We start from the raw sequence: 16,289 nt of genomic DNA, 5'->3' as shown, positions 1-16,289 counted from the left end.
TAATCTTTTAATCATTCTCATGGTCTTCTCTGAACCATCTCCAATTTATCAACATCCTCCTTGAATAGTGGACACCAGAACTGGACACAGTATTTCAGAGTGGTCACACCAGTGCCAAGTACAGAGGTGAAATAATCTCTCTATTCCTACTCAAGATTCCCCTGTTTATGCAGCCCAGGATCGCATTAGCTGTTTTGGCCACAGAGTCACATGGGGAGCTCATGTTCATGATTATCCACCATGACCCCCAAATCTTTTTCTGAGTCACTGCTTTCCAGGATACAGGATACTATCATTCCTGGGGCTCATTTTACAACACAACACAACTCGCCCATCAGTTCATCTCTAGAGGAAATTTCCCTCCAAGGATAAAGTATTACACGTGGGTTAACAATGCCTTCTTCTGAAACATGTGGCACTGTCTACTGTCAGGCAGTATGTAACACTAGAAATGGACAACTGACATGACAATTCATTCTCTTCTTTCTGAGGTACACTGCCGAATAAAACAGACTTTATACCTCACTTTGTATGTACTTGAAGAGGAAAATTTAAAGAGGAAAATTGGGATCTGCAAAGTGGGATTGGGACTTGTAATAAAACATGTTAAAATTATGTATTAATAATGAGATTGGTGAGAAATATCTAAAATTCATTTTCCCATTATTTTTGACAACACAGTTCAGATATTAGTTAAAAAGGAAACAGTTGCACAATCCCATTTGCATTATTATACACACACCTCATTTCTTTTTGTATCTGTATAAAAATAATCAAAAAATGCTGTCACTTACATCATAGCCAGTAATGGCAATCTGGTGCATGGAATCATTGACTGCTTTGAGAATACCGAGTATAGAGGTTAATGCCTCCTGCAGATCTTCAGCTCCTTCACAGTTTTTACTGTATTTCAGCATTTCCTGTGGAAAAAACAATGATGCGATGCTCATTCAGTTTTGTAAATAGATAACTATTAATACTCAAGATGAGTGTACTTTCAACACTGAATTTCAGAAAAATTTTCAAAATTATCTGATTAAATTTTGTGCAAAAAAAACAAAACCAAAAATCTGGTCCTTTGTGATATTTTCAACCAAAAATTCCCACTTGCCACATTTGAAAAAAGCCCGAGGAGGAGGAAAAGGTGGGAATCTCTAAAACCCAGTGGATTAAATACAAGTCTGGGAGTCAGAAGGTTCTAAATTCTACTTCTCACCTCTACCACTGACAGGACTTAATAATTCACACTTAGAGCACTTTACAAACATTAGTAAATGATAAATTAGGTAAATATCTATAAATGAGGCTTATGCAGCCCAATCTTGCAAACAGTTACTACTAAAATGGTGGAAAAATTGGCATAAATTTTTGTGGAAAAATCTATCTATTGTTACCTAGCTCTAAAACTGAAGTATAGGTCATGCTCATTTTAAGCTGTTGTTATTATTTATATTGCGGCCTGGAGTCCTGGTCACGGATTGAAGCCTCGTTGTGCTAGGCACTGCCCAAAAACCTAACAGAGGCAGTCCTTCACCAAAGACTTTTCAATCGAAGTGAAGATACTCTTTTCAGTTCTATGGCACCAGTCCTGCAGTTTGATCCATGTAGCCAATGTGGAGCTCCACTAACTTCAGGTGGAGATCAAATAGGAATTAGGGTTCACTCAGGCAGGTCAAATTGCAGGAACTAAGGATATTTTAAGAGGGACTTTGGAAATCATTCGATTATTCCACTCTTCAGATTTAAACATAGTCAGCAAAATTCTTCCCTGTTATAGCTCGATAAACTTCAATGGATTTGTGACCAGAGCAAATTTTATCCAATGTTATTTTTAAATAATTAGTGTACTATAATTTTAAAAGCTAATTTTGGAATCTTAACTTGCTTGTGTGCGAAGTATTTGTTAAAACAAGTAATCTACATGCATGGAAAAGGTTATGTTTTGAATGTCCATTAAATAATTTATGATGGAAAAATCAGACATGTCTTAAATGTTTGGAAATTTGGTGTAGCATTTTCAAAAACTTCAGGTTTCTAATACAAAACCATAAAATTCAACATTATCATATATTTTCTAAAAACATACAGTAGGTGTCAATTAAAAAGTACTTGATACCTGAAATGTATCCCTCTGCATTATCTTGCAGAGTTTCCATTTAACTACAGAGGCATTTTTCTGAGCACATTTTGGAGGCCATGGTGCAAATTCCTCCAATGTTCACAAGTTTTAAGCAAATGGGAAGTATTCCTTGCAAGTCTATTTGTCCTAGTCCTCCTTCTGTCTACCCAGAGGGAGAATAAAGGCAAAAACAACTGTTAAGCAAAGCCTATAGACAGAAACACTAGTTTGCCCACTTCCTGCTTTTAGAATCAGAAAAACAAGAGAAGGAAACAAGAAGATGGCAGACTGGGATCTGTCCATCAGCCTTCATGACTTGAAAGTATATGTATGTTCTTATTTCTAATGTCTTTTAGGCTTTTCTCTGGGTAGGATGAGACAAGTAGTGACACACAATTACAAAATAATGTAATTTTTAAAAATGTGAAACTTTCAAAAACATAAGCATGAATACCACTCTGTATCCCCTACCTTCAGCAGTAACTGATATTTGGTTATTCTCTGAACAGGTTTCAGTAAGTAGGAATCCAAACTCAGCTTGTGATCAAGTTTCCTCTGACATTCCTAAAATGAATTTAGCACTTCATTAATAAAGTCATTCTTCTTTCAGCCTTAGAAACATTGAGAAAATATATCAATTTACAAATACAAATATTTTGAAGAAACAAATAAGTATACCTGAAAAAATGCAGAGTCTGAAAACTGCCTCCATAAGCTTTCAGATCGGGGCTTATTTTGGCAGTATTTTTCATAAATCTGGAAATCTTCCATCTGAATTTGGGGGAAAAGGTTGTTGTGAATTCGAGTACTGAACTTTTATTTAAAATTCTTAGGAATGCCTGCTTATGAGACTAAGAAAAACCAGGACAAACAACAGTATAACTCCCTGGAACCTTATTGGCAAAAAATATTGTTAAAATATTCATTATCATTTTAAAGGATATTAATTTGCAAATTGTATTGCAGAATTTCAAGAGAACATTTTCTTGTTAATTCTTGCTTCAGTTTAACATTAAATGTCTGTTAAATATGTACAAGCCATATATATAAATCCCTTACGTAAATTAATATCTGAAAAAGAAATAAGTCTATATAGCATTATAATAGTAACCATAAGTATAAGTGAACAGTAATAAAATAGAGAGAGGTGCTCTTTAGTAGTAGGTTGCTATGTCACCAGCTGCATCCAGGTGGTAAATGTTGCTCATGGCTAATCCATAACAAACCTTTGCTATCCATTCAGAAATGATAAGTGCTACTACCATCAATAGAATCATGTGGTATACGCTTGTGGAGTGGGGAAAAGTCTTTGTAGCACATAATTTATTCAAATACTTTTACAGTTTTTCTTTTTGTGAGTTATCTGTGTACAGATTTGAATTTGATGAATTTGTTCATTATTGCGAAGTGTTCAAACACTTTGCACTAACGTATCACCCAACTGGTTGTGCATTATTCAATGTCTTCAAGGGTTTTACTTTTTGTTATCATGTAAGCCATGTGGTATTATTTCTGCTCCCTGACTCTATGACAAACTTTTTAAAGTAGAGAAACATTTGTGCTATATTCACATAGGTATTTATAAACCTATCATCTTCTAGATCAAATTTGCCCCTGTACAAAGGGCCAAGACAAAGCTTATGCAATACATAAGTTCTTCTTCAGCCGTCTACATAGAGTTTAAATGGGGCTTACATGTTACATAGGCTTTATGCTGGCCCTCTGCAGAGTAGTGAGTTTCATTTTCTGACAAAAGTGCTACAGATTGTGAATATTAGGAAAGCAAATGCAAGTTTTTATTGTAATGAATATTTACAATTAGGGTTTTTTTGGTAGTAGTAGTATTTACCCAGCTCTACTCTATTTTCTGTTTCTTTTCTATTTCCTCTGTGAAGATAACTCAATTTCCTTGCTGAGTTCATCCCAAGCCCAGTTTCTTTGTGGCAAGCATCTTGAATATCATGTTTGGGTTTAACTTTGGGAGGAAGCTAGTTTTTAAATCAAGCAAACCTATTCTTTTTTTTTTTAAAGCAACACTTATGGAGTCTAGCCCACGGTTTTAGGAGCCAACGCTGGTGTTAAACAACTGCTTCAAGTCACATTTATAACTATAATAGCGTTGAAAATATTCATCCACATGGTTCACTCTGTTAGCTAACATTTCAATGCTTTAAAAGGTATGTTGGCTCATTCAGCGGAACAGTTAATGGGTCATTCAATTCTAACCTCGGAGTTGAAGAATTTGCATCGATTTTAAAAATGGATATTTGTCCTTATTTACAAAGAAAACAGTATTGTAAAAAACCCTCACAAATGCATTATAAAGTATTAATGGCTGCAGCAAACAATGGCCCAATTTTAGTCTTGGCATGAACAGGTACACTCAGTAAATTACAATGGCATTGAGCCTATTTTTATGTAACCCCTTTAGAGGGGAATGCTCATGAAATACCACAACGGGCCTCTAGCGGACTGGCTTATTGACTACTGCATCTAACGCCCATTTATGTTCTCTTCACTATGAGGGGTTTCCTTGAGTGGCGCCCTTATAGGTGAATCAAGAACGCTGAACAGAAAATGGAGAAGGCTGCAGCCAGACCTCAGAGGGTTACATTTACGAGGCCTGAATTTGGCCCTACGACTTCCCTACGAGGGAGCATCATCACAGTCTCAGTTCCAGAATGATAAATGGCATTAAAAAAAGCACAAGGAATTCCTTTTCATTTCATCCAAACTTCTGTTATTGATTCCAACAGTGAAAGCTAAATTAGTCACCTTTACATTTTCCTATTCCTTTAGATAATGCGTTAGGTAGCTAAATATCACCTCCACCTGTGCAGTAATCTGCAGAAAGTAGAGGGAAGTTTAGGTTAGGGTGCAACTACTGGCGTGACTGTATTGATTTATCAGAGGGAAAAATCAGTAAGGGTAGCAGATACATTGTACCTGTGACCATCTAGGTACACCTTGCTTGTGTGATGTGACCCTTAAAAAAGAGAGGATTCTTCCTAGGAATTTCCAAAACACTAGTGGAGATGAGTATCAAGAGATTTATATCTCTTTCAGTACTTTTAACGCACGCTTCACTGTTGTATCTAGATGCCATAAAGGAATGCTTCAAGTATAATAATATGGGATTCATTTGTATTTAATCTCATACTAATTAGTTTAAGTACAAAGTATTAATTTAGTACAATGACTGAAGGGTTACAATGTATTATGTTGAGATGTGTTCCTTAGGAAATTGAAAAAAGTTCTTTTTTTTTTTTTTTTTTTAAACACAGAAGAGACCTGATCTAACAAGTCATTTTTACTGACTTGATCCTGAACTCATCTTCAATGTGTTTTTTTTAACCATGAGCTTAATAAAACTCTACTTTACTTTTCACCATACCTGTGGTTCATTGGGAGCTGATGGAAAAAAAGGGAACTGATTCAAGAGTAAACAATTCCTCCTACCCGCCCCGCCCCGCCCCCCCACACAGCTGAAAATAAAATAAATCAAATTAATGTCTACCCTTTTGGTTCCTCTGCTACTCACTCAAATTAAATGAAAAGGATTTAATAACAATGGCCATGTGAAAATCTCCTACATCTTTTGTAGTAATAGATTGGTCTATAACTAGTATGTTGGACTTCTAATTCAAGCAGTCATCAGCGCTGGGTGAGACACAAGAATATCTAATAAAATACACTGTATACAAGATACATACCCTTTCCAGAAAACACCTTCCCACCAGCTCTGGGTATTCTATGTAATTTTCTAGTTCTTTCAAGAATATTCTACAAAGACGACAACTTTGTTAGGTCATATGACAAAATATCCTAAATAAAAAGCAGTTGTAATAACTTAGACTTCCTTAGGCTTTTTCCATAGAATTCATTTTCTAAACTTTAGGAAACATCAGAGCTGTAACATTGTACAGATTTAACCTCTCTATTCTGGCACTCCCTGGTCTGGCAATATCCGGGTCCAGCATAGGTGCCGACTCCGTTGGAGCTCCGAGGCTGGAGCACCCACGGGGAAAAATTAGTGCGTGTGGAGTATTCACTGGCGAAAAGCTCCCCCCTCTGTCTCCCTCCCCCTGTGCCATCTCCTCTTCCTCCCTCCCAGCACTTCCAGAGCATTGCGAACAGCTGATTCACGGTGTTCAAGCTCCAGGAGAGAGGAGGAGAACCTGGGGCCAGCGGCTGGGACCTGGGCCCAGCATCTGAGCCCCCGGGCAGGGGCTATCATCCAGGACCCCAGGTGGCAGCAGGGCCCCCAGGCAGGGGGCCATGCTGGGCACAAAGCCTGGGAGTGCTGCAGCACCCCCACAGCCCTACTTCCCCCACCTATGGAGACCTGCTGGCACTCTGCCTTGACCTCCCGTGGTTCGGCAAATTCTCTGATTCAATACCAGTGAGGTGCCAGGGTGCCGGACTAGAGAGGTTCAACCTGTACTACAAAACTAAACACACCCACCCAACTCATTATTTGAAAGGGACACCAATTAAAAAATTACATTTTTGAATTTTTTGTTTAACCTCTTCTTGTTAGAAATGGTACAGAAGATTACTATAACTGAATGGGATTGGAGAAAAATGTTTTCTGTTTGTTTACTTCGTGCATCTGGAAGCATTTTGTGCTATTTCCTCTAGATAGTTTCACATTTTGTTTGTGTGGGCTTTTCACCCAAAAAGAGTGAGAAAAACATTTAAAGAAATAGAAAAATGTGACTGTAAAACCACATACACTGGCCCAGGGACAAGTACAGTATGTGAAACTACTTTTAACTTAAAAAAAATATCTAACTTGATCACACGTTGGCAATTTTCCCTTAAAAATCGTTCGCCAAATCCTACATGATGGTATAAGGAATGTAACAATTGTCTTTTATACTTAACTTTTTGAAATTATACTTTTATCTTTCCTAACCGTTCCAATTCTGCCCAATGGGGGAAGATCTGCTAAACAGTAATCATTAATTCAAACTCCTGTGAAAGGTCAATTTACATAACAGAGTGTAAGTTCAGCAGCCACCACCATACAGAAGAGTATCAAGGGTGGGATAAAATGGTTAGTGGCTGAGGCAAGAAGTTAATACTTAGTGGCAGGAAACCTCCCCTCCCCCCATTCAGGGATCGGTCATGTTATTATGGAGTGACGACAGTAACTTTGTAATGGTTGTAAGACAGTTTCTATTACACCGTATTTGAAACTGTTTAACTTCCTCCATTAATTGGGTGAGTGAAAGGACAGACTGCACACAGAAAAACATTGGTTGTTTTATGCTTTTTGCAGATATTAGATAGCTTCACACAACTCTGTGCAAGGTTCCTTGTCTCCCTTAGGTACTTTGTCTTCTTTCTCCTGTGCAATATGGATTTAAATCCATCAGATACTGAGGAAGGACTAAGTCAGGGTACTTTAATATGATTATAAAAAACTATGAGACCCCTCCCTCCCCCAAGCAGTACTACGTAAAATGGTACAACATACAACTGAAAACATTCATTCTCTTACCCTTTACCCATCCACTCAAGGCTTTTTTGATTGAACACAAACACTAACCTGTTGTGAAAATGATAAATTTCTTCCATATTCCCAAACAAAATATCCTTCTTATTTAGGAGCCCTGGTGAAATGAGATGCATCATTAAAGGGTTCTCCATCTCTGCCGCATACCCCTGTGACATGGAGAGAGGCAGATTAATTAGTTCCAACACCTGTCTCCCTTCCACAAATAAGTCTGCTAGCAGCTGATAAACAGCACAGAAGATTTCTGCATCAATTATGCAATGTTAACACTTGCAACATTGCTCTTCTCTTGACTGCCATCAAAATGAATGCTCAGAAGGATTGTACACATACATTCATAATCTCTAAAGAGTTAATTTGAAGAATTACTGAATATTCTTGTTAAATAAGAATGCAATGAAGTTTACACAATCACAGCATTCAAGGCAAAGCTAGCATATTTCCACATCATTTATTCCTATGTAGTTTGCAAGGGTTTTTGGTAACTCTTTATACATTTCAACTGATAGCTTCAAAGCTAGCGATAGTGTCTATGCAACTTTAAACACTGATTTCAGATTACTGTTCTTGCTCATTCACATTTATAACGCTACCACAGGTAACAAAAATCATTGCAGCTCCTGTCCTTTAGTATTTTAACACATCAAGAAATACATGCAAAGTTGTTTTAAGTCTGACTTTCAAATGTAGACATTACCCACTGGGCATGATGAGCCAGATTCTCTGGTCTGATCACCTAGCATAGGTCAGGAGGGGAGAATGCAAAGGTGGCTTTAGACCATCACTGCTATTCCCTAAGCCCTGGGGATACTGGGGCATTTGCTAGACTTTATTAAATTAAGGATAAACTACTGCAGGTGTCAGCTCCTCAGATGAGTAGCTCCACTAGCTGATATATGGATAAATAGACTTACCTCAAGAACACATAGAAGTTCTTCCACATATGCTCGTTCAGTTTCAATAAGTTCATTAATTACATGGCTGTTAACAGAGAGATAATTAAGAAAGGCCTGTTAATTTCCCAGACTAATGAATCTCCATATAAAATTCCTAGCCTATTTTACATACACAAATAATTAATGCTGAATATAAATATAATATATATATATATATTTGCATATCCATATTTTATGTCAAACTGTCTTTCCTAAAAACAGAGGGGTGGGGGACGCTGTTTAAATCAGAAGATTATATACTGAGGAAGCAGATTGTGTCATCAAATGCTCTAAGCCTGGGTTCTGCTTCATTTGCAAGTGACGCAGGAGCTGCAAGTTAGAGCTGCAATATGTTACTGAAGATAGATTTTTACATTTTAAATTCAGTTGGTCATTTGATATTCAAGCCATTTTATGCATCACTATTTATGGCATATGTCAAGGTTCCTTCCCCACTCTGAACTCTAGGGTACAGATGTGGGGACCTGCATGAAAGACCCCCTAAGCTTATACTTACTAGCTTAGGTTAAAAACTTCCCCAAGCTACAAACTTTGCCTTGTCCTTGAACAGTATGCTGCCACCACCAAGCGTTTAAACAAAGAACAGGGAAAGAGACCACTTGGAGATGTCTTCCCACAAAATATCCCCCCAAGCCCTCCAGCACAGCTTATTTTACCAGCCATTAAACAAAAGAAAATCTAACACATTTTCTAGCTAGATTACTTACTAACTTAACAGGAGTTGGAAGGCTTGCATTTCTGATCTGTTCCCGACAAAAGCATCACACAGACAGACAGACAGACCCTTTGTCCCCCCCCCCAGATTTGAAAGTATCCTGTCCCCTCATTGGTCATTTTGGGTCAGGTGCCAGCGAGGTTACCTTAGCTTCTTAACCCTTTACAGGTGAAAGGGTTTTGCCTCGGGCCGGGAGGGATTTTATAGCACTGTATACAGAAAGGTGGTTACTCTTCCTTTTATATTTATGACAGCATATAATGAAGAAATGTCCTGCCATATGTCTGTCACATTTGTTTTCCACAATTAACATGGATTTTTTTTCCCTCACTACGCTTTTGGGTGGGGGAAGTTTCACATGCTCATGAACACATGGAAGTAACAGTGATGGCTAGAGTCAGCAATAGTGAAGGGTTTTTCAGATAGGTGAGCCAATACACTTCAGTCTGCAAACCCTGCTATGCCAATCCCAGATCTGTACTGGACCAAGATTACTAATTTTGGAATTCTGTGATGGTTCTGTGGGTTCTGTGATGTGGACAAAGGAATACTAGGGACTTCCTTGAGATTTCCCCAACATAGAATAAAAGGCCAGGAGGGACTAACAGATCGTATAGTCTGACCTTCTGTATATCACAGGCCACTAATATCACACCCAACGACCAAAACTAGAACAAAGCACCACAGCCTATAGGAGACCAAACCATTAGGTCCTACATGCAGAAAATGGGAAGAAATTCTTTCGTGATTCCACATATGCTCAGCATGTGAGCAAGGACTAGCCAGAAAGCCCCTGAGAGAATTCTCAGTACCACCTCAAAGCGCCAGCCCACCCAATCCAGTGTCCCATCTCCAGCAGTGGCCATCTCTAATGCTTCAGAGGAAGGAGAAAAAACCCCAACCAGAATACACTGGGGCAAGGGGAACCTTTCCTGACCCCTGCAGGAGACTAGCTGAAGTCCTGAAGAATCAGATTTTAGGAACAACCAACATGAATTGGAAGTGACCCCCAGGTCTGCTGAGCCCTGACCCCTAGTACCACTAGCAACCCCATCACATAGTCCCACTCATAAATTTGTCAATCTCACTCCTAAAACTGATTAAGTTGTTTGCTGCCCACAACTCCTATCAGGAGGCTGTTCAGAAACACACTCCTCATGCTTAGAAACCTTCTTCTAATTTCCAGCCTAAAGTATTGATGGCCAGTTTATATGCATTTTCCCTTGTGCCAACATTGTCCTTCAGCTTAAACACAGATCAACCAACCACACAAATTTCAGGAAAAATGATCTAAAAAATTTTAAAGTATGGTGATCAAAACCTTTGGTAGTTTATTTAAGGCTGGATAACTATTCAAACCTCTAATACCTAACTGAACTGAATCCTTAAAATCCCCTTTCACTAATGCATTTATCATGGAAAGTTGGCCTGGAGGACGTGAAATTAGGTACATGGTCCAAACAAAATACAATCTGCAGACTAAAAATGGGAAAATATCGTTCAGTGTATACCACAGAGCACAACTGATTCACTTCCACTAGCTTAGAGTAGCTTCCATGATAAGTACACCTCAAAGTTTGGAGGCTTGATTCAGAGAAACATATGAAAGCTCAGACCCTTCTCTGAACTGTAACCAAATGTAAAACTAAACAGTTTTCTTAAGATTCACTTTTCAAAAGTTACAGCATCGTCTTAATATCTGCTGATTTAATCCAGTCACAAACAAGGGGATACTTAGACAATCCCAGCAAGTTGCAGTCTTGTGCCAGTGGAGCAGACGATGACTACATGGTGGGGTCATGCTCACTGTGCAGAAGAAGGTATGCTTTTACAGAAGGTTTATACAGCTGGTTGAAGGAAGCAGAGGACAAAACCAACCACGAATGAGGCTGGAAGATGCAATTTTGAGGAGTTTAAGAAACCTAAATCCTCCCATATCACTCTTGCTGAAGGAAGACAATTTGTAAGGGACCATGCAAGATGGAAGTCCATTTTACGCACCATCATGGCTACATCATAGCCCTGTGAATCTGCTGAACCAAATGGTAATGGTAGACCTTGATCAGTCCAATCAGAACAACACACTGGCTGTTGTATACGAAGCTGTACCCACCTTCGTAACACGGCTAGGTTTTCTTCATCATCCATCACAGATCCACCTCTGCTTTGACGGATTTCATTCATTTCACTCTGGAACACAATATGAAAAAGTATGTCAGAAGAAAAATAGGAAAATGTACTTCCCAGTCTATTTGCTGTACCATTGACATACGGAACTGTCCCTTTATTTACAAGGAAGGCTGCAACTATTAACAATGAAGTAACCTATGAGGCAAATTCAAGGGCAAAAGAATGAAAGTTTATCAGATGATCTTGGGAACATCAGAACATTTGGATAAATGGGGAGTCCCACAAAAGAGGAAGCCAGCCCATCAGCTTAGAAAGGTTCTGCTTTTGCTTTTCTTTCCAGAAAAAAGGTTCTCAGGGCAATGGCACAACCCTAGAGGACAAAATGGAACTCTGTTTTAACTAAAACTTGTTACCAGAGCTTTTTTGTCTGGGGCTCTCTGTATTTCTTTGAGTTCTGTGACTTCACAAAGCATTATGACTCTCCAGTTCTCTGTGTGCGTGCGTGTACACGTGCTGGAGAGAATGATCAAGATGAAACTAACAAATTCAGAATTACTTTTAGTCTTCTGTAGTTCATTCTCCGGAGCATGTTATCTTCTGTGTTGGACACATAGTTGGAGCCTCTTCGAAGACCTAGTATAGAATCAAACAGCAGCTGTTAAACTAGAATAGGTTTGACACGGGTCATTTGTATAACCACAAACAACAGCTTAAATTCTCTTCAAGTTCATTGGCATAGTGCAGGAACCCGATTTAATAGCTTTTTGCAGCAATTTACCTGGAGAGACACAAGGAGATTTTACAAAGACTTCAGGTCTTGGTGCCACTGGCTGAACTGGACGCATCTGCTTAGCTGCCAGTTTTTTAAGGCTCACTTGTCTCTTTTGAAACATTTCTTCCATGCTTTCCTGCTTTTGAAAAACTTTTTGCACATGTTCCTGTAGAAATAGCATAAAATTATCACAATTCTGAGTAAACTTACAAGACATGCTTACAAGACATTTATGGTACAATAACCTCCAATATGCGAAGCTTTTATACAGCATATAAACAGGAACATGTAGAAATAATGTTCTAAACTTTAAAAAGAAAAATTCTTCCCGCATTCTAACTAAAATATAATTTATTATGCCAGACAGACATTTAGGCCATGTCTACACTACGAAATTAGGTCAAATTTATAGAATTCGGTTTGTAAAAAGCGTTTTTATACAGTCGATTGTGTGTGTCCCCACACAAATGCTCTAAGTGCATTTAGTCAATGGAGTGCATCTACAGTAGCAAGGCAACCATCGATTTCTGGAGCGTTGCACTGTGAGTGGCTATCCCACAGTTCCCACAGTCACTGCCGCCCATTTAAATTCTGGGTAGAAATCCCAATGCCTGATGGGGCAAAAACATTGTTGCGGGTGGTTCTGGGTACATATCATCAGGCCCCCCTTCCTTCTTTCCCGCCCTCCCTCCGTGAAAGCAATGGCCAACTATCGTTTTGTGCCTTTTTTCCTGAGTTACCCGAGCAGACGCCATACCATGGCAAGCATGGAGCCCGCTCAGCTCACCATCACCGTGTGTCTCCTGGGTGTTGGCAGACGCAGTACTGCATTGCTGCACAGCAGCTGCTCATTGTCTTTTGGCAGCAGACAGTGCACTATGACTGGTAGCCATCAACGACGTAATCCAGGGTGCTCTTTTAACTGACCTCGGTGAGGTCAGGGACGCCTGGGCAAACATGGGAGTGACTCAGCCAGGTCATTACCCTTTTAAGTTTTGTCTCATGGCGATTCAGTCCAGCCGGCAGTCCTACTGCACCGTCTTTTAATGAGCAGCCAGGAGACGACGATGGCCAGCAGTCGTGCTGCACAATCTGCTCCCAGAAAGATGTATAAAGATAAATGAAGTGGATCAAATCAAGAAATAGACCAGATTTATTTTGTATTCATTTTCTCCTCCCTCCCTCTGAGAAATCAATGGTTTCAACCAAGGGTTTTGAGTTATATCCTTGAGGGGGCCATTCTGTTTCTCCTTGATGCAAAGCCAGCCCCTTTGTTGATTTTAATTCCCTGTAAGCCAACCCTGTAAGCCATGTTGGCAGTTGCTCCTCCCTCCGTCAGAGCAACGGCAGACAATCGCTTTGCACCCTTTTCCCTGGATTGCCTGAGCAGACAGCATAGCACATCAAGCATGAAGCCATTCAGCTCACCACAGCAGTTATGACCATTGTAAACACCTCGCGCATTATAGTGCGGTTTATGCAGAACCAGCACCTGAGAAACCAGGCGAGGAGACGATGGCAGCGCGGTGGTGAGGATATGAACACAGATTTCTCTAAAACCATGGTCCCCAGCAATTTGGAGATCATGGTGTTAATGGGGCAGGCTCATGCTGTGGAATACCGATTCTGGGCCTGGGAAACAAGCACAGAGTGCTGAGACGCCATAGTGTTGCGGGTTTGGGATGATTCCCAGTGGCTCTGAAACTTTCGCATGCATAAGGGCAATTTTCTGGAACTTTGTGACTTGCTTTCCCCTGCTCTGAAGCACAAGAATATCAAGATGAGAGCAGACCTCACAGTTCACAAGCGAGTGGCAACAGCCCTGTGGAAGCTTGCAATGCCAGACAGCTAACGGTCAGTCGGTAATCAATTTGGAGTGGGCAAATCTACTGTGGGGTTGCTGTGATGCAAGTAGCCAAAACAATCATTGAGCTGCTGCTATCAAAGGTAGCATCTCTGGGAAATGTGCAGGTCATACTAGATGGCTTTGCTGCAATGGGATTCCCTAACTGTGGTGGGGCTATAGATGAAACGCATATCCCTATCTTGGGACCGGACCACTAGGGCAGCCAGTACATAAACTGCAAGGGGTACTTTTCAATGGTGCTGCAGGCACTGGTGGATCACAAGGGACGTTTCACCAACATCAACATGGGATGGCCGGGAAAGGTTCATGATCCTCGCATCTTCAGGAACTCTGGTCTGTTTAAATGGCTGCAGGAAGGGATTTACTTCCCAGACCAGAAAATAACTGTTGCGGATGTTGAAATGCCTATAGTTATCCTGGGGACCCAGCCTACCCCTTAATGCTCTGGTTCATGAAGTCATACACAGGCACCCTGGACAGTAGTCAGGAGCTGTTTAACTATAGTCTGAGCAACTATATATAGGCTGTGCAGAATGGTGGTAGAGTGTGCCTTTGGACATTTAAAGGGTTGTTGGTGCAATTTACTGACTCGGTCAGACCTCAGCGAAAACAATATTCCCATTCTTACTGCTGCTTGCTGTGTGCTCCACAATCTCAGAGAGTAAGGGGGAGACGTTTATGGTAGGGTGGGAGATTGATGCAAATCACCTGGCCACTGAATACACACGGCCAGACACTAGGGCGGTTAGAAGAGCACAGCAGGAAGTACCGCGCATCAGAGAAGCTTTGAAAACCAGTTTCATGGCTGGCCAGGTACTGTGTGACAGTTCTGTTTGTTTCTCCTTGATGAAAACCCGCCCCCTTGGTTGCCTCTAAATTCCTTGTAAGCCACCTGCCCTCTCCCCTTTCATCACAGCTTGCTTGCAAAGGAAATAAAGTCACTATCATTTAAAAAACATGTATTCTTTATTAATTGATTATAAAAATACAGAGATAACTCACAAGGTAGCCCGGGTGGGGTGCAGGAGGAGGTTAGGAGGGAAGGAAAAGGCCACTTTAAAACTTCTTGAATGACAGCCTTATGTTGCTTGGGCTGTCCACTGGGATGTAGAGGTTGGGTGCCCAGAGCCTTGGCACTCTTGGGCATCTGGGTGAGGAGGCTATGGAACTTGGAGAGGAGGGAGGGCGGTTAAACAGGGGCTGCAGCGGCAGTCTCTGATCCTGCTGCCATTCATGAACCTCCACCAGACGCCGGAGCACGTTTGTTTGATCCCGCAGTAGCCCCAGCGTTGCCTCATGCCTCGTCTGATCTTCCTGCTGCCACTTCTCCTCACATTCATCTGCCACTCTTCTGTACTCCGCTATTGTGTCCCTCCCCACATTCTGCTGAGCTCTGTCAGTGCCGGATGACTGCATGAGCTCAGAGAAGATTTCATCGCGCGTGCGTTTTTTTTGCTGCCTTATCTGAGATAGCCTTTGGGACAGAGGAGGGAGGCTTGAAATATTTGCAGCTGCTGGAGGGGAATAAAGAGAGTGAAGTATTTTAAAAGATACGTTTTACAGAACAATCGCTATACTCTTTCACAGTGAACAACACTATTCACATTACATAGCACATGTGATTTTGGTACAAGGTCGCATTTTGCATCTTATATTGAGTGCCTGCGGCTTTGGTGCTAGAGATCACACACGCAGGGCTGGGCAACAGAATTCGGCGACCATGGTAAGCCATAGTCTTTCGGCTTCTGCAAACTTCATAACAGCAGCTCCCTCCTTTCCGACGCCTAGCAAAGCACGTTGAGTTGGCCATTTAGTGCTGTGGTTTTGCTGTTAACGTGCAGCAGCAGAAACCAAACTAACCCCGCCCCGCATCCAATTCTCTGGGATGATCACTTTACCCCTCCCCCCACCGCATGCTGGTATCAGGGAAGATCCCTGCTAGCCAAACGCTAACCGCTCAGCACCAATCCCCCTCTTCCCCCTCCCCCACAACGTGGCTAACTGCAGGGAGGATTTCTTTTCAGCCACAGGCAAACAGCCCAGTAGGAACGGCCACCTCTGAATGTCCCCTTAATTAAATTCCCCTATTTCAACCAGGTTACCATGAACGATATCACTCTCCTGAGGATAACACAGAGATCAAGAAGGGATGTTGCTTGAACGCCAGCAAACACTGGGACTATACGCTGCCAGGTTTTGTCATGCAATG

The 16,289-nt window shown here is 40.8% G+C and overlaps 1 protein-coding gene across 26 annotated transcripts in view; it reads right to left on the bottom strand.

The window, feature by feature from the left end:
- The window catches only part of MCF2L (MCF.2 cell line derived transforming sequence like), a 262,711-nt gene that overhangs the window by 13,479 nt on the left and 232,943 nt on the right, over positions 1-16,289 (bottom strand). For all 26 annotated transcript variants that reach the window (XM_043505613.1, XM_038367742.2, XM_043504747.1 and 23 more), the window contains 9 exons: positions 12,220-12,379; positions 11,998-12,074; positions 11,425-11,501; positions 8,555-8,621; positions 7,674-7,789; positions 5,833-5,902; positions 2,798-2,890; positions 2,591-2,683; positions 795-920 (listed from right to left, as the gene is read on the bottom strand). In XM_043505613.1, coding sequence (XP_043361548.1) covers positions 795-920; positions 2,591-2,683; positions 2,798-2,890; positions 5,833-5,902; positions 7,674-7,789; positions 8,555-8,621; positions 11,425-11,501; positions 11,998-12,074; positions 12,220-12,379 — 879 coding nt within the window. The remainder of the gene's footprint in view (positions 1-794; positions 921-2,590; positions 2,684-2,797; positions 2,891-5,832; positions 5,903-7,673; positions 7,790-8,554; positions 8,622-11,424; positions 11,502-11,997; positions 12,075-12,219; positions 12,380-16,289) is intronic.

The sequence above is a fragment of the Dermochelys coriacea genome, chromosome 1 (assembly GCF_009764565.3).
Source record: "Dermochelys coriacea isolate rDerCor1 chromosome 1, rDerCor1.pri.v4, whole genome shotgun sequence".
Taxonomy (NCBI): Eukaryota; Metazoa; Chordata; order Testudines; family Dermochelyidae; genus Dermochelys; species Dermochelys coriacea.
The sequence above is the reverse complement of the archived record's forward strand: the minus strand, read 5'-3'. Positions and strand labels throughout refer to the sequence as shown.